The 26314-nt window shown below is 34.4% G+C and overlaps 1 protein-coding gene across 2 annotated transcripts in view; it reads left to right on the top strand.

The window, feature by feature from the left end:
* LOC139133927 (serine/threonine-protein kinase MAK-like) overlaps window positions 1-26314 on the top strand; it is a 30466-nt gene extending 4152 nt beyond the window's left edge. Inside the window, exons 2-14 of one of the 2 annotated variants that reach the window (XM_070700724.1) lie at window positions 4168-4526; window positions 8666-8720; window positions 9458-9579; window positions 13050-13129; window positions 16245-16377; window positions 16963-17134; window positions 17786-17953; window positions 18241-18929; window positions 19460-19587; window positions 20095-20190; window positions 22199-22339; window positions 22876-22984; window positions 23695-26314. In XM_070700724.1, coding sequence (XP_070556825.1) covers window positions 4426-4526; window positions 8666-8720; window positions 9458-9579; window positions 13050-13129; window positions 16245-16377; window positions 16963-17134; window positions 17786-17953; window positions 18241-18929; window positions 19460-19587; window positions 20095-20190; window positions 22199-22339; window positions 22876-22984; window positions 23695-23713 — 2013 coding nt within the window. In that variant the 5' untranslated portion in view covers window positions 4168-4425 and the 3' untranslated portion in view covers window positions 23714-26314. Of the gene's footprint in view, window positions 1-4167; window positions 4527-8665; window positions 8721-9457; window positions 9580-13049; window positions 13130-16244; window positions 16378-16962; window positions 17135-17785; window positions 17954-18240; window positions 18930-19459; window positions 19588-20094; window positions 20224-22198; window positions 22340-22875; window positions 22985-23694 lie in introns of both variants that reach the window. The other variant, XM_070700723.1, reaches the window with a different exon arrangement.

Raw genomic sequence — 26314 nt, 5'->3', positions numbered from 1 at the left:
ATATAATACAGCATTGGCTTGAGTATCAGACAGAATACACATTCTTGCCTGTATTGTAATACCTCAGCCCCAATTCTTTTAAAACTAATCCCAGCTGAAGTGTACAGTATAATCGATAAACAATCAGTACTCTTTGAGATTAAAGATTAACATTTATGTCACATCTTTCAGAGTAAAATGATTATCTGGTATTCCTAAGTGGAGCTATCTAATGCTGGCAGATTACATGTATTGTAGAGTCTGGTTATAGCTTTTACCCATGATTCATTGTGTGCTTCCTTCAATTTGCAATGCAACATGGTATTCATTCTCATCCTTGTGATATTTTAAATATTCAGTGATATTATTTTGGCCCAATGTGGTTCAATTTAAGGCAGTGTTTGTACATCAGAGGTCACAAAAAATAGACACGTCCAGGAAATACATAGTTTTCAGTAACCTTTCTTAGCACATCAGCAGTGCAAGAATAGTCATGTCACTGATCGTGATTTTGTACATAATACACGAAGCCATTGAAAAGATGTTTTGGTCCTATTAAAACTAGACCTGAAGCTCCTTCACTCAAGGCAAAGCTACCTCCAACAATAGTCTTCAAGTCTAGCCACAATGTGATGAGAAGCTAATATGTAACCATGTTAAACAATTTCATTATCCTTTGATAGAAATTTCATAAATCACTCCAAATTAGACCATGTACAAATGCAATTAGACAAATATTCTTAATATCAAGAGACTTTTTTTTTTAAATCAGTGGTATGTGCCATATTTATAGTAAACGGACTATATGGGTATTGTGTGAAAATCTGCCGGTCTTGATATTGAGGAAAAAGTCTGAGTAAATGATGGGAGTATGACAAAGAGTTTGTGCTTTCACACTCATTGTAATTAGAGTAAGATCTTGTATATTCAATATGCTACAGACACCAAGGTTGGGAAACAATACTCCTTGATTATATTGCATTGTGTAATCTGCCTTTCTATAATTAACTGTCCTACCTTCATGAATTATTAAAACCAAAGTTGTTGTTTTTCCTGGCTCATAAAATACCTACAGTAATCTACATTCATGATAAACTCAGTATGAAATACTTTCATGATACACTCATGATAAAGCCTACATTCCGTATAAACTGCATTATTTTATGCAGGTGACAGTAGAACTGTTTTCAGAGGACTATAACTGACAAGGAAAATCTCAAGAGATGTGTTAAGTGTCTGACCTGCGAAGTCAGATCTTTTCAAGTGTATTTGAATTCAGCGCAGCTTAACAGAATGCCACAATGCTCTGACGTTACATTGTCATTGTGTAATTGTTAGATTTGCGTTAGGTTGGGTTTCTATGCTGTAGTTCCTATGTTGTGACATTTCTCGCTGGCATTTCTACTGCTGTCATGGTACCGGTAATGTACACAAAGAGTGTAAAACGGTGTCAACTTCTGCACCTCCAACTCTGCTTATCCTTTCATCAAATAATTGAACCTTTGGGCTGACTTTGTCATCTGTAAAATTCCCTACGTCTGTTGTAATACAGTCTGTTTCATGGTTGGATTACAACAATCTAAGCCATGAGATTGCACATTGAATGAAGTGTATCATGAGGGGAGGACTGCATAAAATATACGACAGCGTAAAAGACTAACCCATCTCTACATTGGATTTTAATCAGATTGATCATACCTGTACTTGCCAATATTCAAATAACAAAATTAAAATACATGTGAAACTGCTTGAAATAATTAATTAAAGTTTTAGACAGAATTTGATGAAACCGTTGAATGCACATCCTTGCAGTTCATTAAGCTCCAATTGTGAGAAACCTAATTTCCATTCACACAGATATACAAGATGAATGTTTCCATAACGATCCATTATTGATCTAATATTGTAACCTAGAAATCTTAACACCAGATGAAGGTACAGCTTATGATTGTCAAATATTATACCTCATGTTCGTTCATTTCAAAATATCTTTTTCACCAAATATGTTTTGTCCAGCCATCAGGTGATATCAATTCAAATTAATTGGTTTGTTATGGATTAATTACATTGCAATTACATATGGGAAGCATACAAGAAATAATCAACAAAGGTTATCTGACCAACAGTCAAAACATACAACTTTGCATAGATAAAGATGACACTTTGAAGGGGAAATTTGACTTCCTGTATCTGTCTAGACAGTGTTGTATTTTGAAGGTGAAATTTGTTCGTGTATGTTGATTAGAATACTTGTTTCTTAATTTAGAAATACTAGTTGATACACGTGTGTTGCTCTGAATTTTATACAAAACATTAACATACTGATGAGTATCATGTATTTTTAAATTTCTGAAACACAAGTGAATGTTTTGTAGAGAGAACCCTTTGATGGTACTGAGAAAGAAAATAGAGTATAAGAAAAGTCAATTTTTGAATAATCACCTAATAATTTGTATTCATTTCAGTGACCCCCTTCCACCCCTATTTACACATGAATGTGTCCAGTCTACCATTTAAAACAATGAGGTTAAATCAGTTCATCAAGCAGACAGGGTTTACAATGGAATAAATTTCTTTTTACATGGGTACTACACTATATGGTAATTTTAATAGTGCATAATGATATACAGTACCAGCAAATATTTTAGCATTGCATGAATTTAACTTGTGTGCATATTAGCGTTCATGGCAGGAATTCAAAACAGCTATTGGTCAACTTCATTCAAGTGAGTTCAGATATACTATTAATCGTAAATGAAAGTCTAGATTTCCTAATTCAGCATTTCCCAAAAGCCAGCTTTCTGATATACATATACTAGCATATTTGTCTATTGCAGTTACATGTATAGTGTAGAAAAAAACATCTGTCAGTCAGGCGTAGGAATCACATTGTGTACCTTCTCCAAAGAATTATCATACTCAGTACATGCCAAAGCATTGGGTACTACTGTCATGGATATTATTGAGGAATTCATATGCATTGGTATGGTGTTCAGTCAGCAATAAGTTACATCTGCATGTATACCAACTGCAATACTGGCAGATAATGTGTCTCTGTGTGCATTATTGCAGCATGATTTTGCCTCAGTATGTACCGCTGTCTACATTATTGCAGGATAATTTGCTTCAGTTCGTCAGGGCAATAAGTCATGTACCTTTCCAAGAAAAGTCAGCTTGACAAACACTGTAAATTTACATCTACATAAAATTAATTAATTTCATGCAGGTTGCCATGAAAACATTGCATTATTTTAATTTCTAATCCTTAATTACCCCAAGTCATCTCATTATTTACCATGTATGTCACATCACGTTTTCTTTTAATATTGCTAAATGACAATTTTGAAATTGTCAATTAAGTTTACGTATCAGCACTATTTCATGCACTATTTGACCGAGCTTCCAAAATATTAAACACAGACTACATGTATGTCAGACTGTTTTGTGCTTAAATTTTAATTTGCTAACAAGAAGATAAATTATTTTTATGCCTTTATAGTGTGCATACATGTATTGACTTTGTAGCTTATTGCATTATAAGCAGAACAATATCTGTTTAATCTTTGTAGGAAAGCAGTTTATCTACATGGACACAATGACAAATTTATAGAATTTAGAGGTTATAAAAATGAAAAAAATAATTATATTATTGCAGATGATTATTGTGAAAAAAAAAATTATTAGAAATTTAAAATTTACCATAATTACAAGTGTGATGTTTTATACTTAGTGATTTACAGACTTAACGACTCACCACCACAATGCCCATACTCCATCATAGATACCAGTAACATTATTATTTTTAGTATTTTTGTTGAAATGTTGACCACACCAATTATTTCATATCTGCACATGCACATGTCTCCAGTGTGCTGAAATTAATTTGTTGTTTTATTAATTAGAAACAAACAAGAAATTTCTAATGTTGATAAGCATTCTGTTGTCAAGAAGAGTCTGTTGTGATTGAGAAAGCTGGTATCAACAATTTACATTTCTATGAAAGATTCACCTGTCTTCCCTTACCCATTGACCAGTCAGGTCAAAGCTTTTCATGGGCTATACAAATTAGAATAAAGGAGTTATCATGGATACATTGGTAGTTTATACATTAATTTATTTTATATCTTTGTGTTTTGGTTTCAAATCTCAATTGTTAAAATAATGATGTTTTTGTTGTTACACTTACAGGATTGAACCTAGGAAATATCTGTGAGACTGGAGAAGATTTAGGAATTTCTGTCGTGATTGAATGCAACTATCGGGAAGTCAAGTCAAGACGTATTTATCGCTAGAATCTGACTGACTCAAAAGAACTACTTTCATTTGAAAATTTGGAATTAAGAATGGCCATTCGAAGGACTAGGTAGAACACACCCATCCAGATTTATGCAGCAGTGAATTATTTTGTGTTTTTTGTTTGATTAAGTCACAAAGAAATCAGACATTATGAATCGATACCAGTTCATGAAACAGCTTGGAGATGGTACCTATGGCAGTGTCATACTTGGAAGAAGTAATGAAACTGGGGAAATGGTCGCCATCAAAAAGTAAGTCATTATTAAATTACAGTAATTCATTTAAAACCGTAGTACACATACCATGTCTGACATGTTTAGTTATACGCCTAGTTATCTGCAGTGCAGTATAAATGGATGTCTTTGTCATGAGATCTCAGAAACTGACAATTATGAAACACATGTCTACCCTTGTGATTTTTTCCTCAATGGTTGGAAGAATTTCATTGAAATGATGGTATTTACTGTTTGCAGTAAGTCAAAGATGACTTTCTTATGGTCTTTGAAATATCCTTCTAACAATGGTTGTTTTCTTTTTTAAAAATACATTACAGTCATAATCATAGTGTAGCGCAATATCCAATTTTGTTCTGTGTAACCTGCAGCACGACCTTCTTATTGACAGTGGGTTTAATTTCTAGATTGCCATACATCAACAAAGGAGTACATTGTTGCACAGTTTCTATGTTACAAACACAGCAGTTCGCTATGTTGTCATTCCATATAGGAAATAACTTCTCTATTACTGTAGTTCAGGAATTTCCAAGTACCACTGTAATGTGTACTCTTTCCGTGACTATAATGCTCAGTTCTAGAAAGAACAATTTTCCTGAAAATGTGTTTTTTGTTAAAGCAATACTAAGAGAAATTCAGCTTTGGTTCTCCCAGACTCCCAGCATGTTATAGGTTCCTCATGGTTCACATGTATCCGTACAATCATGTTAGGTTATATGATAACAAGACTTGTACTTCATCTCCAAACTCTTTACCTATCTTCCCAAATCTTTGCAAAAACACTGAGAGAGCAAATGATGCTACTCTCACCCTTGGCTTTGTTAAAATCTTTGAGAAATTCACAAACATCTTTGATTATACATGTATATGTATTACCTCAGAAAGTCAGTACTGTAGGTTATATTACTTTATTGCTTGGTTTTCACATGGCGTTGTTCAGCTGCAGATGAAATTTGTAAATTGCTGCAGATATTAATGATAAGTGTTGACAAAAGAGTCTTATATTGCTTCAAGGGCTATCGACTCTATCGTGTAAACACGGTTGAAAAAGACATGGAAAATGAACATACAAAAAATTACAACATTTTTCTTCTTTTATACTTTTTCATGATGCATACATCTCTTAGTTTTTGATCACAAATTCTGTGAAGTCCAGTAAAATTAAGGCACCACATACTTCATTACATGTGGATTATTGAAAAAAGTCAAAGATAAATTCTTTGTTGCATTGCTACAGAGTCTGAATCACCCCACAGTAATGTTGACAACTCAGTAATTTGATATGATAATTTATGAATAATGTTGCTAGGCAAACATCAACTGCATAGTCTGTCAGCATGGATACGACCTTTGACCTTGAAGATATACATGTACTGCTACTTGTCTTCAGACTGTCAGAAGAAGATTGAAATGTCAGTTTTTTAATGAAGACGATTCAGAAATTTAGAGCATTCATATATCTGTGTTGTCACAAAAATTAATTTTAGGTCACAACACTAAATAAGATGGGGCTTTTTGTTTCCTCAAGAAGTATATGATAGTATTTTAGGCAGAGAAACAATTTTGTTAATTTGTGAAAAATAAAATGTAATTATCGATAATGTAATGAACTGTATGTCCTAATTCAATATGATCAAAATTATTTAGTAAACACATGCACTACGACAAAAACATTTCTTTATTTTAAAAAATATAATTGCACAAAATAATGCCAAATATTATGAACTGGGCTGAAAATTTTCTACAACACAAAGAATGTCTTGTTTTGTAATAATATGTATTGCTATCCAGCCAGGACATGTCATTCTATTCATTTTAATATTGCCTTGTCTTTTCTTGGAAATGAAGCTGTTTGTCTGTGTTTTATATCGCAATTACCATTTTTATCTCTGCCGGACTGGACAATTAAAAACACTTTAAGATGGGTGGCATTTCACGGCAAGACAGCGTTCACTTTTATTGGTTAATTGGTACTCCATTGAACTCATAATGCTTCAATAATTTATCATTGTTAAATGAAGTCTGTCGGAGGGAGAAAACTCAATTGGATGGATATACACTGAATCTTAATCAGTGCATGTTTTGTGAGTTTGTTACCTGTTGTCATGGTTACAATGGAACAGAAAGCACTTTTCTCCATCATGTTATGTTGCATTCATTAGTCCAGCATCTATACACCTGAGTTTATTTCCCGTAGAAAATTGATAAAATGTAGTTTTATCACACACTATTGACCATCAGTGGCAGGGGTCCCTGTGTCAATCTAGTAATATTTCAAAATTCTAGTTTCATGATGGCTTTTTTATTTGCTCAGATCCAAAAAGGGTGAACTGTTCTTTTTCAAATCCTCTGACCTTCACATGTAATCAGACAGTTTAATTCTGTTTCAAGCTTATCTGGGACAGAAATAAACCATAGTTAATGAGCAATTCAAAACAGTATGCTGTAATAACCACAAAAGTTACAATACACAGTGAGTGTTAATAACATTATTCCTGACATAATAGATCATAAATTGATTTTAAATTTCTCAGTGGTTGGTATGCGGTGTAATTCCCTACTTTTACATTACCTATTGTTGTGATGCAGGCAAGCCATTGTTCGGCACCGCCTGGGTAATTTGGTCTTTTGTAATAGAAAACTTCACCAAAAGATCTTCAGAAACTGAGTAGGAAAGTGCTTGTGCTGTAGGCTTAGGAACAAAGGTGAACAGTTTAGGAACCCTGTACTATGTCTGTCGTCACCCAATATGACTGCATTGATGTATCAATGGGAACCAAAGCAACATGACTGAGTATGGTCCTTGAGGTGGAATGCTCCTTTGGGATAGGTATTTAGCAAGACTCTCAAACTTTTACTAAAAGTCTTTTGTCTACCACTTGTGGAGGCTTAGTTTGAAACTCATGGAGCAAATAAATTTTCACCGGCTTGGTTTTTTTAAAATCGGTTAATTTTTCCCCATAGAGTTAACACATGGATGGCGGCCACTTTAACTTCAGGTGTCAGGAAATATTTGGCACTTCTTTCTCTAGTACCAAATTTTGTACGTCGACCCTTGATTTTTATTCATGATTTCCAAAGGCAATGACTTTAAGTTCTCTTGCTGAAAATTTGAGCAAAAGTTTAAGTCTTTTCATTTCAAATCGTAAACTACCCTAAATGCAAGTCACTCACTACATTTGAAATTTTGAAATTTGAATTATCTGGCAAGTTCTTGCATTATTAAAATGGAAATGCTATGCTGCTTCGTTGAAATCTTTCCAATATTGCAGAGTGTCTTAATGACAATACAATATTTATAATCAACCTTTTATTTCCACCCGCATTGTAAATATCAAGTAATGGCTCAGACATAACTTTGTTCTTTGGTGTCCTGAACATTGCATTCAGTTTATTTCTGTGTACTGTCGTTGTTTTCCAAATTTGGAAATTATCATCTTACGTGATACTACGGTGGCATTATCACATTTGCTGACGGCATGAAATGTTTCCAAGACATCAGTACACTGGACGATTTGAACATCGAATACCGTGACAGACTATTGTAATGTATTTCCTTAGGAACAGTGTTGATATTTGAACACACTATGACTGTGCTGTATATGTCCTTTCAGCATTCATTCTGTGTATTGATTATTGTAGGAGTTAGGAGCTATGGTATCAAACAATATCAGTATATGTAGAGTTTTTACAAATCTGTCCATGCATAAAAGTTTATAAATTTCATATCATCAATATGAACATTAACAAATACTGATCTTGCAATATTTTTGCAAAGATTTTAGACCTTTTATAATGAGTGTGATACAAATTCCAGTCACACATTTCATTCAGCCCAAAGTAATATCACTACATTAACACAACCAGAAATTCAGTAAAATGACTTAGGAACACTCCCCACCTCCCAGCATTTACCTGCTACCATGCTTTTGCTCAGCAAAAAACACTGTCGTTGTAAATTCAGCCCAAGTCATACACAAAATACAAACATTTTGACCAAACACAGGAAACCAACATGCATATACAATAAGTCCAGATGAGATGTTCATGGGAAATAAAGAAATTTGTAGATTTGAAATTGATGCTATGCAGCTACAAATATCAACATTTAATACATTCACCTGATTAACGTTCCCATAAATGTTGTCATTCCACAGGATGAAAAAGAAGTTTTATTCCTGGGATGAGTGTATGAATTTGAGAGAAGTAAAAGTAAGTATATTCTAAAAAATAACCACTTCAGTTTATGCACATACCTTGTAACATCTGCTCATGTCAAAATTGAGTGGGATCAACCACATTGTTCACTGACACCAGCACTATTTGATTCAATATTATGAAATGACATGTACACTGAACACACACAAACGACATGCTGATTCAACTTGAATTGTAAATATTTGTAAATATCCGCTCTGTTGCTCTGGCTGGTAATTGTTGCTCTCAAGCTAGGCACTTTCATGGAATTCAATAAAAACACAGTGCATCACCAGACACAAGTGACTCTACCATTCTTCATCATTTCAGTTGATACAATGTTTATGAGAACCATGAAAACCTTGTGAACATTTCAAAAAGTACCGTGATTACAACAGAAATCAAACTAGCGTCACCTTAGAACATTTACAGATAATACACCAACCTATATGATTTGTCGGCATCAACTTGTAGTGATTTTAATACAGAAAATGCAAAATTATGATTTGTATCACATCAACGTGCAGAGGTTTACAGAAAATACAAAACTACCGGTATGATGTTTGTCACATTTACCTGAAGAGGTTGACAGAAATACAAAACTATGGTTGGTGTTGCATCAACGATGTGTTCCATACCGTGGTGTGTACATGTTCATTATCAACACAGATTTTGATGAAGTCCATTGTATCCGCCATACACAGACTGTATCATCCTGTTGTTAATTCTCATATTCTCTCTATTTTCCACAGTCACTTAAGAAATTAAACCATGCCAATGTGGTGAAATTGAAAGAAGTTATACGTGAAAATGACCTGTTATATTTTGTCTTTGAGTATATGAAAGAGAACTTGTATCAAATGATGAAAGACAGGTACGTACTGCTAAACTTATAGATTCTGGGAAAGTTGCAGCATGGAGAATCTAGATAAGATTGTCCAATCAGATGTGATTCTGAGACATGTTGTCCAATCAGATGTGATTCTGAGACATGTGGTCCAATCAGATGTGATTCTAGGACATATTGTCCAATCAGAAATGATTCCACGAAACCTTTGTTATGACTTCAGGTATCAAGAAAAAACTGACAATATTTGTTGAAACAAGACTACTAGTATAACAACATGAAAGTCGCATCTTGTGAATAAATTGATGATTATTGTATGTATTTGATTATCATGATTATACATACAATTCAGATACACAGCATTGTTACTGAGCATTGATATAGATTTTGTAAGTGCTCGTGACAATGGTGGCAATACACTGCGCTGTATGTCATGTCTTTCTGTGACGGACAATATTTCAATATCATTTCTTTAGAATCTATGCATTTTTCATTCAATCCGACATGGCAAAACTCCTCTACTGTGGATTTGTAAATGACTGGTGTGTCTGTACACCGATGTGTATTCATAGGACTCATTAACCCTTTGAGGCCTGACTTTCTGGTAACATACCTTGAATCAGACCTATGTAGGTGGTCAGGCCCGAGAGGATGTAGTGTTGCTGTGTACCTTTCATGGGTTTTGTACAAATTACAAATCGGGTCATAAATGTCATTGTGTTATGCATAATTTGATACCTTTATAATATGCTCAGTAACTTTAATATTGTTCTAGTAATTGCAGTCTGTATTTAATGCACAAAGTCTCGTTCTGGATATTATTGCAGCATTTAGCTGTACCACACTGAGTCTGAATAACTTGTCTATGTTGAACTCACTGTGCCCTCTGTTGTCAAATGCGTGAGCCATCAGGGTTCAGTCTTTGGCCAGGGCAGTCCAGCTAGAATTACCTTGACAGCTTTCATTCCAGCTAAGTCTAGTTGTCGCCAAAGTAACATCATGATTTTGATCTTTTTTCATGATAAAAATATGAATGTGACAATTATTATTTTTGGTAATTGTATTCCAATCAGAGTATTAGCATTGAAAACAGTTTGGATGTCATTAGTAGTATACATGTACCAGTAGGTGTCAGTCTCATGAATTATGTGTATGATTTATTATGTAAATGAGATAATGTTAGTTTCCCAAAAACATTACTCCAAAAATTCTGGAAGAATTCAATAGACACCAATTTATGACATTATTCTGATATTGCAGTATAATTTATCGTTGATCTGTAAAATTGGAATTTGCCAAGCATTCATCTTTGCACTTTTCTCATTATGACGTTTTAATATCAGAGATATGCTAGCTTTTGTGAAATGGCAAAGAATTCATGATTAATAATTTATCATTTTTCCTGAACTATATTTAGCAACATAGTAATAAAACGCAGAGCATGGCAAAAATCCTGTGTTGCCATGCATTGATGTGTAATCAGCTGAGTGACATATGGTGTCGTCTAAAATTTAACTCACTGATCACATCATGACCTCGTTTCTAACAAAGCTATAACTAAAATTTGTCAACTTGTAACATATTGCAGTTTGGAAATTCTCTGCTGGGGAACAGTGTTGTTCAGTGACATTGTAACTATCTTGTCTAGTGATGTCAATTACATAAGTCGGTATCTACCAGCATATCATTCATATTCAATTTCATTGCAATTTGAATGATTTTCTTTTAGATTTCAGGTGCCAGATTATTTGCAATTACTAGTCAATTCCACAATTGATTATTGGTCAAATTCCAGCCGTGCTGTCCTACATCTCTCATTACAAAGTCCATAAAACCTCATGTCAAAGTTCACCAACGCTTTGTTCAAGCTCAGTTCAATCTGTTCATTAATTTCAATCCCACTGAATAAAAGCAAGGAATTTCAAGGTTGTTATCTCATTGTAACGATGAAATGATATCAATTGATCCTACTTGAAATGGTGAAAATAATGATGTATTTTCTGGCCAAACAATGCAATATTCATCAATGCCAATTAAATCTTTTCCATGCCATTGTTAAAAAGAGACAGCATCTGGTCCAAGTCACCTACGTGTTATACTCCTGCACATTTTTCGAGGTATAACTATTTTGATTTGCCTGCAAAACCAATATAATTGTGTGAATTTTGAGAAATGTGTGGGCTGTCGATAGCTGCATGTGCCATTTTGACCCTTTGAGTTCACTTTGTAATGGTTTGACATTTGAACCCATTGCCACTGTGTCAGACCCATTTACTGTAAATATCACCCCTGTTCAATACAGCCAGTCATGACAAAATGAATAGAATGGAATGGTATGAGGGACTGTGTTGACAGGTTAAGAATAATAGTGGCTATTAGATATACCAGTAGACACTGCAGTTATTGATGTTTGAGCAAATCAATATTTGCCCATAAAGTGTGTGTTGATGATTGATATTAAGGATACAAAGTTCTCGATCCTGGACAGTTGGTTGAATTCAACCAATCAGTTCTATTCAGTGGTTGGTCGTTGTTAGATCTAATGTAACAATGCATTCATTTCCCTGTGTGTCACATGACTGTACTGTGACACAGATAAGAATAATGTGCAATTTGAAGTAAAAGTGCATTAGGCCAAAGTAATTAAATTCTTTGTTTTGCGTCCCCACCTGCATAGGTTTTTAAGGTTTTCATGAAAAACACACACAATGTATTTGAATAGGAAATTTTAGGACATGACCGCTTAGCTTTTCTGAACTAAAATTATGTTACAATTTTTTATTTGCTGCAATCAAATTACATTGTGTTAGTTTTCTTGTGTGTGTTTTTCAGCCGCTTAGCCGCGTACCGTTTCCCATTTAGAGTGGACGCAAAACAAAGAATTTAATTACTTTGGCCTTATTGTGTAAAGTCAGTGCATCTTGTTCAACACAGTGTCATTAGACACAGACCCACACTGTTTGGACAAATGGAACCCAGTAGTTTGAAGCAATGTCAGGGGAAATTCTCATCTAGGAGAATTGCATGATGGGAACTTTGTTATTGTAGTTGCAGCCAAACATCATGCCGCACTAAGATTTCATGGAATAAATTTAATTTGGGATTGATCCCATAGTTTCAATTATAAAATTCTACTTGGATTAGTACATATAGTAATAAAGAGGGTGATAGAATGGTTTACAAAACTCACAAGAATTTAACCCTTTTAGCGCCAAAGTCAATTTTTGTCTCCTTTCATAAAATATACCCACCCAAATTTTTTTCAGATTTGATAAAAAAACTGTAGCCAATGAAATATGATGTCCATCTGGTTCAAAACTATCAAAAGAATTAAAGAAAATTTCATGATAATTGGTAAAATGTTGCACAAAAATTTTGGTGGGAAAAATTACAGCACTAAGAGGGTTAAAATGTTCAAATTGTGAGATATCGTGCCTGGACATAGAGTAAAACGCATAAGTCACAACATTAATGGAAAATGTTTTCTTAATTTTCAGAGATCGGTTACTACCCGAATCCATCATACGTAATATCATTTATCAAATTTTGCAAGGTTTAGCATTTATGCACAAACATGGTAAGTAAACACAGAACTATTACATCATATCTACTTGCACAACACAATCAGGATTTCTAGCAATTGGTGTTCATGGTTACAGCAAAGACTGTCCATATATCATAGTCACGTTGATAGACTTTATGTTTCTTTTCTCATTCATTTATTTATTTTTGGATGTTGACATTGCAGAAAACAGAAAATTTATATAAAATATTAAACAGATATATACATTCAAAAAAATGATGTATTGAAAAAGACATGTTAAAAACCAAAGCATTCACCAGGTGATAACAAGTGAAATAATATTATCATTAAAGCAAGACCAATAAAATATCTTGAGTTACAAAAAGGGGGGAGAAAATAATACAATTATCAATGATAACAATGGCACATATTTATATTATGATATCAATTCTAGAAGTTCTGTGTTATATTTGCCTAGGGAAAACCATTGTAATAATTCACTATGGCAAAGTCAACTGACCTGAAGTAAAATGACAATCCAAATACAGAAAAACTTATTGCCCAATAAAATTTTGAAATAGCACATTTCCAGATAGCATGGTGCCAACACAAGATACAGACTGAAATCCTCATTCTCTCAAGCGGTATTTATTTCTATGGTTTGTCCATGGAGCCTGGTAGAAAGAGGATTAAGAATATTTCAGCAATTCAGTTTATAGGGCAGCGTCCATTAGTCAGTAAAACTGATTCATTGATTGTTTAATGAGGTTATATAGCTTAGGGCATGATGGTTGGGCTGATGTACTCATACCAGCAATGTGTACGTGTGGTTGTCATGTCTGGCTGTGTTCCAAACATTCAAGACTAGCTAGCCCATCAACGTTATTAGTCACTGCTCTCCGGTACCTCATCCATGAAACCTGTATATGTAGACTAACAAACACATAGACAGACAGGTAGACTGACAGATATGTAGATTTTAATGATGATAAGGTGGTGAAAGATATACTGTACACTGAGACAGACAGGGAAGTAGACGTGGAGACAAACAGATACATGGATATCAACACGGAAACATGAGTTTGTATCTATAGACACAGAAACATGGGTTGTATCTAATGCATTGAGTAGACTTGGGGAAAACGAAGGTGCATTTCGATGAATACTCTTATTTGGCTGTGAAAACAATGGCCACGTTGTGGTGCAGAATAAATTTTGTCAAGTATTACCTGATAAGAAATAATGTATTATCATGTGCTGTAAGGATGGGAAGAAAGAATGTTCTTTCCATGTCAAGAAGACAGTGAGACATCTGTTAAGCTGTCATTTCCCTGAAGAATCAGTATTTCTGAGAAAATAGAAAAATCAACAAATAGACTCTGGTATTGCATCTGAATATCCTATGAATTTTCAAGAGAAGTGTCTCATACGTAGATGCTGCATTTCAATCTTTGGAAAAAAGGGCTTGTGTGTAAGTTTATTCCTTACACTGGGTTCACTGGCTCCGATGAGACTGGGTTTTGCTTTGTGTAGAAATATTTCATCCCGTTACGATCCATCATTTATAAAGTAATATCAATAGTTGTCAGGAAATAAACACAGAAAAGAAAATGAAATCTATGAATTGAAAGCTGGTCTGAGAAATGTGATGTCAGATTGGATAGTTTTGAATACACAGAAAGTAAGACTTTATAAATGACAGCTTTGAAAAGACTCTGACATGAAGAATGGTCTTCATCAAAGCATTACAATGATTCTATACCAGCCATAGATAAAACGTAACCATGGCAATCCCATGTTATTAATCCATATGTAATACAAACAGTATTTTCTCCCTGAATTACATGTACTCCCAGACAATTTATATTTCTCCATTGTGGAATGTTTTTTAATTTGAAAATACTGAAGTACCGTAAACATAAAAATTGGGTAAAAACTTCCTGCCGGTAACATGTAATCAATTAGTGTAAGTGTGTTTGTCTGGACAACAGTACTGCACTGCTTAATCTATCATATAGCAGTTCTTTGTTTATACGCATGACAATATTTCATACATTGCCTGTTTGATTGTGAATATCACATGTAAATTTACACTCAAATGTCTTTCTTTTCCACAGGGAGATATTAAACACATGATACAGTAAATGACTTGTTTCATGCTGAATTTCTAGCAGATGGGATCTGTCTGAATAAAAAGTGTTGACGCACAGAGATAATTAAAATGCCATTTCTTTCCATCTCATCAGTGTGTTTAATTTGCTTGACATATGCCATGTAAAACATAGTAAATACTACAATATTATTCTTCTATATATTTGATCACTGTAAGGATAGTGTCAACAATTTCATAAAAACAATAATTACTGTAATTCCCTGTGTAAGCACAAGGGTGGGGAGATTGTAATTTTCTTCAGAAACTTGAGTTTTGACCTGGACATGTTCAACAGTGATAGCAACTTGCTGGCAATTGTCATGCAAATGGCCTGTGGTCTTCCCCGATTGACACCAGCGCTCTTCCAAGTTCCATTATTTCCTTAATACTTCCATTTGCTGAAATATTGAAAATACATCAAAATAAACAATCTTTATTAATGTGGCACTCTTCCATTACAACTGCAAGAGCAACCACAGGGCTGTACATATAGTGTGAACAGAATGCCTATAAGGTTAAACGGGTTCTTATTTTACAACTAATTAACAAAAAGGAAAATATCATTATGGACAACAACAGTAACAGTTGTCATGAAAGAACAATGAATCATGTCATTTCAGCATCTCAAGGAAGACAATATTCAAGTCTTGCCCTGTATTTCATTACTTGTAGCATAGTGCAAGCATAGTGCTTATGAAAATCGAAAAAAAATAACGCATCCTGAGATTGTCAACTGGAAAATCAAGGTGGTCACTTGCCCAAATCTTACCTCCATGTGAAACTTATCCAAATATAGGGACGGACACTTGCTGGAGCATTGGTGCTATCACAGAGAAATATTGTGCTAATACCCATTGTGATTCAGTAGATGTAATGATAAGGTTGTTTCCTGGTCATGTCATTCAAACATTCCAATTCAAATGTTACATGTGTTGCCAGTGTAGTACAGGGTGTCTGCATCACTACATGTCTTATTCAGGATCTACATGGTTTTTTTTTTTTCATTTTATTCATCAGGATTTTTCCATCGAGATATGAAACCAGAAAATTTACTATGTTCAGGACCAGAGCTGGTGAAAATAGCAGATTTTGGTTTAGCGAGGGAAATTCGTTCACGACCGCCGTACACAGATTATGTGTCAACAAGATGGTGAGTAAAAACTTTATGTCAAACATTGTGTGAGTCAAAGTGCATAATAATGAATCAAGGGGTGAGTGGCCTTATTTTTCAAATGCATGTTCTGTCTAATTATGGTACAAATGGAAGTTTGTGAAGATTTCATCCGTAAAATCAGACTTGCATTTACATCAGTCTGAAAGAATTTCATCAGAAATGCTGTCTGGAATAAATGGTAACTTTGATGGAATTTCCAACATTTGTCATCTAATTAACAGTATGAAAATAAAAATGTGCAATATCAGATATATCAAAATATTTGTCTTACGGGAAGAAAATTTATCAGCTGCTTCAACATGTTATGAATGGTCAGCATTTTGGCATTGTATATGTACATTATGTACCATCATGAAATTATTTGATGAAACCATATAGAACTTTTTTCAATTGATGACTGCTATACTTTTATCAAATTGTGTGGGCTGTAGTCAGAAGGTTGATGGATTAGTTGTGATAATGTTAAATTGTCTTTATTCTGTTGGAACCCATCTAACCAGATACCCAGATTTGGTTTGCTCGTATCTACAAAATTGACTGTCTATTTATTATTTGTTATAGGTATCGTGCACCAGAAGTACTGCTACGGTCTACCAATTACAGTTCACCTATTGACATCTGGGCACTGGGTTGTATCATGGCAGAATTATACACACTTAGGCCATTGTTTCCCGGTAGTAGTGAAATTGATGAAATATTCAAAATATGTTCTGTACTTGGAACTCCTAAAAAGGTGAGTCAGAACACAAAATTTTCATCTGATATCAGTCTACCTAAACAACAAATATCCAGTTTTCTGTCTCCAAGAATAATTCGATTTTCATCCAAATATCAAAGATTATCAACAAGATGCAAACATTAAAACAATATCACAGAAAGCAAACTAAGAAGTTACCAGTAGCATGCTATCATGTATAAGAATAATGATATGTGTTGATCATGAAACAACAGGAGTTTCTTCAAAATACTTGTGTTCTTTTATTGAATAAATGACAATTTACACAAGAATTAATCTCCTTTTTGTCCCAGAGGCTTGTATTTGACAATCACCAGACTTAATTTTATTGAAATAATTCTGATTTCTGATTAACTTGGTCATCAAACTATCATTCACAAGTTACAGTTTATTAGATCAGTCATCTGTTAAGTTGCCATTAAAATCTGAGCTTATGTTTTGAAATATCAAAATTACATGTATGCTGCGTTTGTGTTTGAACAAAAATTTCTCAAATTTCTTGAGATGCCGTGAGCATGAATGAGAAATGCAAGTTCAAATTCAAATAGGATGTTGAAAAATTCAGCATCGTGAAAAGAGGATGACATAGTATAATATAGTGAAGTATAAATAAACTCTACAATTCACTGAATGTTTTCTTGCTGACAGGAGGTTTGGGAGGAAGGCTACAGACTAGCAACTGCAATGAATTTCAAATTTCCCCAGTGTGTGGCTGTGAATTTAAAGACCCTTATTCCCAATGCCAGCAATGAAGCCATCACATTGATGAGGGACATGTTACATTGGAATCCACAGAAACGACCCACAGCGGCGCAGGTGAGTTTCAACTCTAGAGGGCGCTCTTTCAGATAGCACTCTCAAGTGAAGTATAGTGAGACTGAAAACTTGATAATATCTTGCAGTCATTGAATTTATCAATTTACAATATCTCCGCAGTATTGCTTTTTAAGAGTTTTATCAACATTTCTTACTTCGTGTACCGCCTGCCAAATCTCCTCTGCTTTGTATGCTTTATTGGACAGTTATTTTCAGCTCATATTTATGTTTCAAAGCCCAGACATGCTATTACATTATTTCTTACACAATTTTATTTTTTCCCGCAGTCATTACGATACCCATACTTCCAAGTGGGTCAGAATCTTGGAACAAAACCGCAGTTTCAGCCATCCATGCAGATGGGAACACAGCAGAACTACCAACCGGCACCCCCGCCACCTAAACAACAACATCATAATTCATATGCAACCAAACAGAAACAATACGGTGGTATCTTTGATGACGATGTGTCAACAAAACAAAATACTTACTCTGCAAAGAACAGACAACAACAACAACAACAACAACAATATCAATATCAGAAGACCCAACAAAAGAAACAAGAGTACTCTATGTTTGATGATGATGACGATGACGACGAATTTGGATTTTCATCACAACCAGTCACAAAACAACCCCATCCTCCAGCTCAACCCAAACAACCTTCCTACTTAGCAAACAAGGACAACAAAAAAGACTATCTGAATGACATTTCCAACCAGAAAACAAACCCGCTTCCGGGAATTGGAAACAAAGCACCCATGAAAGAAAACTTGAATGCATCTCATGCAGCAAAGAGTGGAAGGAGGCGATGGGGTCAACCCAAGGTCAAGGACAGTTTTGATGACTTGATGGATGATATGGATTACCATATTGATCACAAGAAAGCAGCTTTGCCTCCTGTTGCCAAGGAAACCAAGAAAGAAGTGAAGAAGAAGTCATTATTTGACTGGGATGACGATGATGACTTATTCGGGTGAGTAGAATTTGAAGATTTGTTTAATGACTCTGTAAAACTAATGACAAGATAGCAGTGAAGATGAACCATTATGTTTGATCTTGTTGTAGTTGTTCTTTATGTCAAACACTTAGCAGGATTACTGTTCTATCACTTTGTTTTGAACTTGAAGTAAACCGTATGGTTTGAGTTCACAGGCCTTGCAATAACAGTCACTTGATATAAATTCTCCACGGCATAAATTTACGGAACAAGTTGTTCTTCGTATTTACATAATTAATAAGCAAAGAGGTACAGCTCATTGGCTTGCAATAGTCTCCCTATACAAAAAAAAAAAATATTGAATTTTTGTTTTCTAAGAGAGAGAATAAACCACTCCCTGACAGAATGTAAAGGACTTTCTGTATAATCACAAGACTGAAATAAAGAAATATTAAGTTTTCACATAATCAATGACACTGCTGTTTCATGAGTCACTCAGTTGTAATTTTGTTTCATGTCTTTCTGTAAACTAAAGACTGCTCTCATCTTTTATGTCAATTCTCTAGGTCACCACCCAGCAATAAGAAGTCAGGGTTTGCACTGATGAATAAACCAAATTCCAGAATCGACTCAGGGAGATCATCAATATCATCGGCCAAACAACACTATTTGACACAGGCTAGGTATTTACCAGGTAAGCCACATGTCACTTTCATGATGTCACTTCCTGTCCAGACACATCTCTTTATGCATGATATCACTGTCTGTCCAGATTTGACACTTTATGAGGCTATTTCCAGTCCAGGCTAGGATTTCCGAAATCTAACACACTTGTGATCCAAAGTTGACAGTTGTGTGTTTGATGATAATTTAAAAGCGAATTCGATGCAAGATCCATTTGTGGCAACAAGACATGCGTGATCAAATTTGGTGCCTTATGCAAAACAAGCAAATGAAGAGTCCACTGTGGTGTGTGCAGAAAAAAATGGAAGGTATTACATTGTTTTGCTCTCAGGACCACAAATCTCATACAGTTTGACTCTTAGGGTTGGATAAAACGTTTATGTCGGTAACTATATACCTCTTCTGTGCCTAAGTATGAAATGTCCTGGTCTAACCCATTGCTCTGCACAGGGATATATTCTAAGATTTTTTGACAAGTTTGAGTCACGTTTCATGTATCATGTCTTTTCGTTTGTAGGCATGAATTCAAGTAAAAAAGATTTGAAGAAAGACCAGGACTCATCTCATGGACGAGGTCTTGGATTGTACCAACAATCAAAACCATCTTTGGGTGGTATGTCATATTACAGAAAGAATGATATATTTGGCAAGTGTTTGTCTCTCTTATTTCTCTCCTGAATCTTTCATAACTTGCACCAACATAATAATTATCAGATTTCCATAAAAAATAAATCCTTGCATACATAATTTTATTGATCTCAGTCATGAAAACTTTGACTAGCATATCATAGAAATTACAAAGATTGCGTTTCAGTTTCCATTTTCTCACATTCGCAGACTTAGATAATAGGGTTGGTAAAATCCTTATCAGAAACGGATTCAAGACTGTATTAAATTTTTTTTATGTTAAATTGCAGACATCTGGTACTTTCTCATTCATTTTGTGATGAAATAATTCAAAATTTGATTGAAAAAAGTTATGGTAGCATTTTCATTCTGAAAAGACATAGTAAGAATTCTGTTTTCAAGTTTTTTTGAGTCTTTTTTGATCAAAAGCAATCAAGATTAATCAGTGTAGTGTAAGAAATTTGCTGTGAGTAATATGGTACATGCTGGTGAAAAATTGATGAAATACTGTAGTAGTTGAAATCCCAAATCAGGAAAGGCATAATTTAAAATGAATACAGAGGAGAGATAGTCACGTGTTATCATTTTGAGATAATAATGTCATTTTGATCATTCATGAATATTTTTGTTTTATTTAGGCCAGTGTTATTGACCGAGGAGTTACATATGCCTAAAACAAATGCGATATCAGCCTCTTAGGTTGCAAGTAGCTTTGTGATGTTGTCTGTTTTCTGTTCAGACCTCTCTGTGTCATTGTATTCATACTACGTTCATTTATTCACCCTTAACCTTGGCATTGCAAACCTTCCCATACAATATACATACTTAGCTTATATGGTAGGGCAATAATGCCATACTATTGCCCCTCAGGAACAGTCAATAATATGATGCTATTGCCTCTTTATGTAAACCATCACAGTCAATATGTTGCTATTTGTTACACTGTAGCCATGTAACCTCTGTTCCAGAATGATGCATACATTACTTATAATTAGGAGTCAGTATCTCCAATGACTTGCCTTTATTGGCTAGATAGTATCTGACTGGAACACAGAATTACATTCAAATGTTGATTTCTTATGAATTACGACATTTGTATAATGTGGAAGGCAAACAATGACATCTAAGGTTTTATGATACCTCCCTTTCCAGATGTCGTCTGACCACCTTAAGTGATATACTGTAAGCGGCATTACACAAATATAAAACATTACAGCTGAGCAATCTTGCTAAGAGCTTTCTAGTCATAGACTTTAATTTACAAAAATACAGGAAAAACTATTAAAATACAGGAAAAACTACATAAATGCCAATGAATATTTTCCAAACAAATTCCCCTAATTCCTCTGTTGTCAACATGTTGTTTTGTATATTGGAGCATCTAGATATCTGGGAGAAAACAACTGGTCGTTTGTCATTATGGGCTATCAGTGAAAATTGGGTGTAAAATTCTAGAAAATAAGCATTGTCAATGCCAAGGCTCTTGTGTCTCCTTTGCATGTTTTGTTTCCTGTGTTGAGTTTATTAGATTTAGTAGTTTTCATGTGGCTTGTGATCAACCTGTAGTTGTAGTAAAGTCTTTTTCCTCATAGAGTTGCTGTAGATCAGCATAGTGATATACCTGCATTGTGCACACATATGAAATATATTAACATACTGATAAGGAGAACACTGGGAAACTACACAACAAAACAAAAACAAACAACATACATTTCAATACATATTGATATGAACAAATTTATGTTAGGTCCTCATGCTGATGGTTAAGCTCTAAACAATGATATACTTAATTTGCAATGAAGAAAGAAATATGATCTTTGAGGTAGAATTGAAATCAAGATTTTAATAACTAAACATTGCTTAAAGAAACTAATGTTTTACAACAGCAACAATGGTTTATCATATATATTGCTTGCCATGGGATGAAGAAACATTGTTGGAAATTAGCAGACATAGTTACTGAATTTTTCATGCTATTTTATTGGTCCGTTCAGGTGGTATTGGTGGTGGTTATGCAATTGGTGGACGTAGAGGTGTTCAGCCAATAGGAGATGACTATTCATCAGCTGGTGGCTATGTTCCATCAACATTCCAAACCAAGAAAGACAGTACAACTAAACTAGGGGGTATATCTGGTAAGTAAAATCATGAAACTAGGGGGCATTTCCTGTAGGTAGTATTTAGTATCAACCAAAACTAAGGGGTATATCTGGTAAGTAGAATCATGAAACTAGGGTGTATTTCCTGTAGGTAGTGTTTAGTATCAACCAAACTAGGGGGTATATCTGGTTTGTTGGATCTAAAATAAAGCAAACAAGTGGTGTCTTGAAAATAGTATCTTTTGTTGACCAAACTAGGTAGTGCATTTAATTAATAGGACTACTTGTAAGTTGTAATATATTTTCACATCCACTGGTAATTTTGTGTTGGCAGAGATGTTATCTGGACTGGCAAAAGTCAAATTATTTGGTACTCTACACATACATACCAATACAATACATATGAAAATTAACAAGTTTAGAGACAACTTCTATAATTAGATATCTCTCAGTAAAAATCTATTTTACATCCATGCATCCCTCATGGGTTCATATGTTAAGTTTATTTTACATTGACTTGCAACACACAGTAGGGAGTGAAATCTTTTGTCTGAATTTTTCTTTTCCATCAGATTACAGTGGTTGGAAGAACACCAGAGCAGCTGGTGGTCTGTACAATCCTAAAGGATCACCGGGACTCAGAGCTCAACCAGTCCATGGTAGAACAGACTGGGCAGCCAAGTAAGTCTACCCTCTTATCAAGTCATTTCAACAGTTTTGGTTGAAGTCAAGTGTCTCAGTAATACAGAAAAACCTGTGCTGATTAAAATATTTCCAGGAGAAATCTCTCATATTTGATAGAAGACTGTGAAATATTAGAAACTACATATTTTGAATGGGGATCTTTAGTGTGGCAGGCAATTTTGTCGGGAGATAAAGCTACGGTGCTCCTTTCTTGGCAATACCAAAATGCAATTGAGGTTGTCAGAATAACATAACACCAAAGTACACTCAGAATCATTCATACACGCTGAATCAGGCCCAGTTAAATGTTTGTTCATGAAAGGCAGTAAGGTTTTGTAGATGAAATGGAAAATATATATTGGAAAGACTGGTGTACTATATATAAAAAAATGCAGGTAACACATATTTGTGCAGTTGTGTTTCATTAAGTTCACACGAGTGCTTTCACCTTAAATTGACCCTTTTACCAACAAAGTTTGACCCAAGTCTGTTGTCAACCATTTTGATTGTGACCAGTTTATAGGAAATCAGAAATCTGATAATGGTTTGGTGGGGGAATGGAGTTTGTTTACATCAATGGTAGTCAGAATTTGAATAATAAGTTATAGAGCTATATAAATACTGATGTGTGTATGAAAAATGGAGAATTAAATGAATACTTCATAGTATTTCTTACACGCCATGTTCTGTATTGCCTGTGATTGCAGGTATGGTGGACATCGGTAACTTCCTACCAACTAATATTACGACAGATATGACAACTATATTGTGACGATACACTGTGTGCAAGTTTCCCCAAGACATGACAGAATCAACTTGAGAGGATCTGCAGAGTCCAGGCAAGCAGAGACTTACACATGTACAGTGCTTCAACACCAAAACAGAGTGATGACAGATGTTGAAGGAAAATCGAAATGATTTCAAGACAACACCAATACCTTGATAATATTCAGACTACTTAAACCTGTACCCAGTCTAGTGGTCATTCTTTATTCTTCAATGTGTACTTTATTTATCCTGGAATACAGTACCCTAGTTTCAAAGATTTCCATGTTTCCCTGGAATACACCACAAGAACTTCAGAATTCAGGTTATTTATTCTAGATTATGTCTTGAGCACATTATTTAACAAAGATACGACAAACATACTACAACTTTGACAAGTGTTAATGTGCAATCATTTTCCGTGATATTTTACCTCTACAAACTTTAAACCTTCAATCTATCAAAAAAATAAGTGTGTTACCCTGTCACAGACACTTTAGAGGGACCATACGTGTCTGTTTTAATGTTCTGTCCTTAAATGAGAAATTTTTTGTCTGCCATCTTGTGAAAGGTTGAGGAGATGATTCCAGAACAACTTTTACAGTAATTTTGGTTTGTGTCATGATGAAATTCACAGAAATGAAAATGTGCAAGTTTGATGTTATTTATGCAAATTATAGATATGGCTTATTCAATGAATCGTCGCTCATGGCTTCAAGACGGTTTATGATGAATTCGGAGAAAATTTATCGTTTCCTCGTGACAATAAACGTGAGATCTGAAAAGTGACTGAACTTATTCATTAACTGGAACAGAATTTTATCAAGGACCTAGTGATTTACACTGAAGGTCTTGCACAATAGTAAATAACAACAAAATCTGAATAATCTTATGCTATTACCCATAATCCTGACTATTTGATACTATGCGCACAGTTGATGAAGCAAATCTTAGCAATTTTTCACCACACCTCATTTGACTCGACACTGACATTTGACATTCTCAGCGTTCAGAACATGGCTTGAGGACGTTACGTGGTTTTGTTTTCTTCCACTTTTCTGATAGAGGTCAAAGGTTGAAGTGTTTCCATGAACTTGCTTCATCCTCTGAAATGTACCACAGCACTGATTTGTTGAAATGAGCCAGTGTTAAACTGTCTACTCAGAGTCCATCTTAAAAGACAGGGTCAAACACTTGATACCCAGCATAGTGTGCCATTTGATGTATTTGCAGGTACATGTGGTTGGCTATTAGTGAAGCTAAAATATATATATGTATGAGATTAAACCTAAATTTATAAATTGTGATACACAATTTTACCCTGAAATATCCCTGTTGTACATGTACACTACCTTATCACTCTGGTAATGTCATGTTTGTCAACAACTGCATTATCAAGCCGAGGTCCCTCCATCTGAAGTTAGTAAATGAAAGAAACTTCTTGTAAATACACAAAGACTGGCAAATATTGCCATCATTGTAGAATGGTTGATTTCAATATTTACATCTTTGAATGTGCTTTCCTGTGTTTTTCCTTTGTGATTCTGTACCAATCATGTACCTCAAATAATTCCTGAATGTAAAGCGTCACATTGGAACAATAGAAATATTGGAACAAAGTGTCAATGTGGGCACAGACTTGGCACTGATTTGGTAAGAACAGTCACATGACTATTTATATATTCAGTTAATACCCATACTCTGATTGGCTCATCAAAATGTTACATCACTGAATAAGATTTTACTGAAACCTGAGTGAGGCCCATGGTTGAGGGAGTTTGCTAAAACATTAGGAAATGAACTTTATAGTACTGAAAGAAATGCTTGATATGAAAATTTCTTAAAAGAAATAAAACCATATCGAGGGATTTTTTTTAACATAACTATTCTACCCTATGGTAGAGATTTTCAAATGTTGTATTTGCTGTCTGGTATCTAATTTTCATGTCCATCGTAAATTGTGTTCTCAAGTATTTTATGTCGATGAAAATTTGTTTAAAAAGTTTGACTCACATTGTAAGGTCAGGCTGTAGTTTATACAATTTTGAGTTGGTAGCTTTGTGTATTAGAACTGCTGTTGTCAAATTTCAAGATGCTTTTTTTTTCTTTTAAGCAAACTGACAAGTTGTACAAAAGTACAAATACATTTAGTTTACATTGTACAGCTCAAAATGAAAGTGAAAATTGTAAATTTTAACTGCCTTTGATGTACATAGCAAACACTTTGGTCAGGCACACAGATGATTTTATGACACTGTAATTATTATTTTTTACAAGATCTCTTGTCAGGTAATAAATTCACAAATAATACTTAAAACATCAGACGTGTTGTCATTAAAAAAACAGTCATTTTCCTTGGCACTAAAATCATTTTGTAATGTGGGCGCAGTGACCAAAAAAAATGTACATATTTTTGTAGCATTGCTTTATAGTCATTATACCTGTACAGTAATCGTTTAATTATATTTTATTTGAAATTTTTATTTTGGGATTTCCGATGGTTCATGTAATTTTTAGTTGTAATATATGAAATTGAATAAAAGAAGATTGTGAAGATTGCAA

This window comes from Ptychodera flava, chromosome 5 (genome assembly GCF_041260155.1).
Source record: "Ptychodera flava strain L36383 chromosome 5, AS_Pfla_20210202, whole genome shotgun sequence".
NCBI classification, from domain to species: Eukaryota; Metazoa; Hemichordata; class Enteropneusta; family Ptychoderidae; genus Ptychodera; species Ptychodera flava.
Note: the sequence above shows the minus strand (reverse complement) of the source record. Positions and strands in the feature narration are given on the sequence as shown.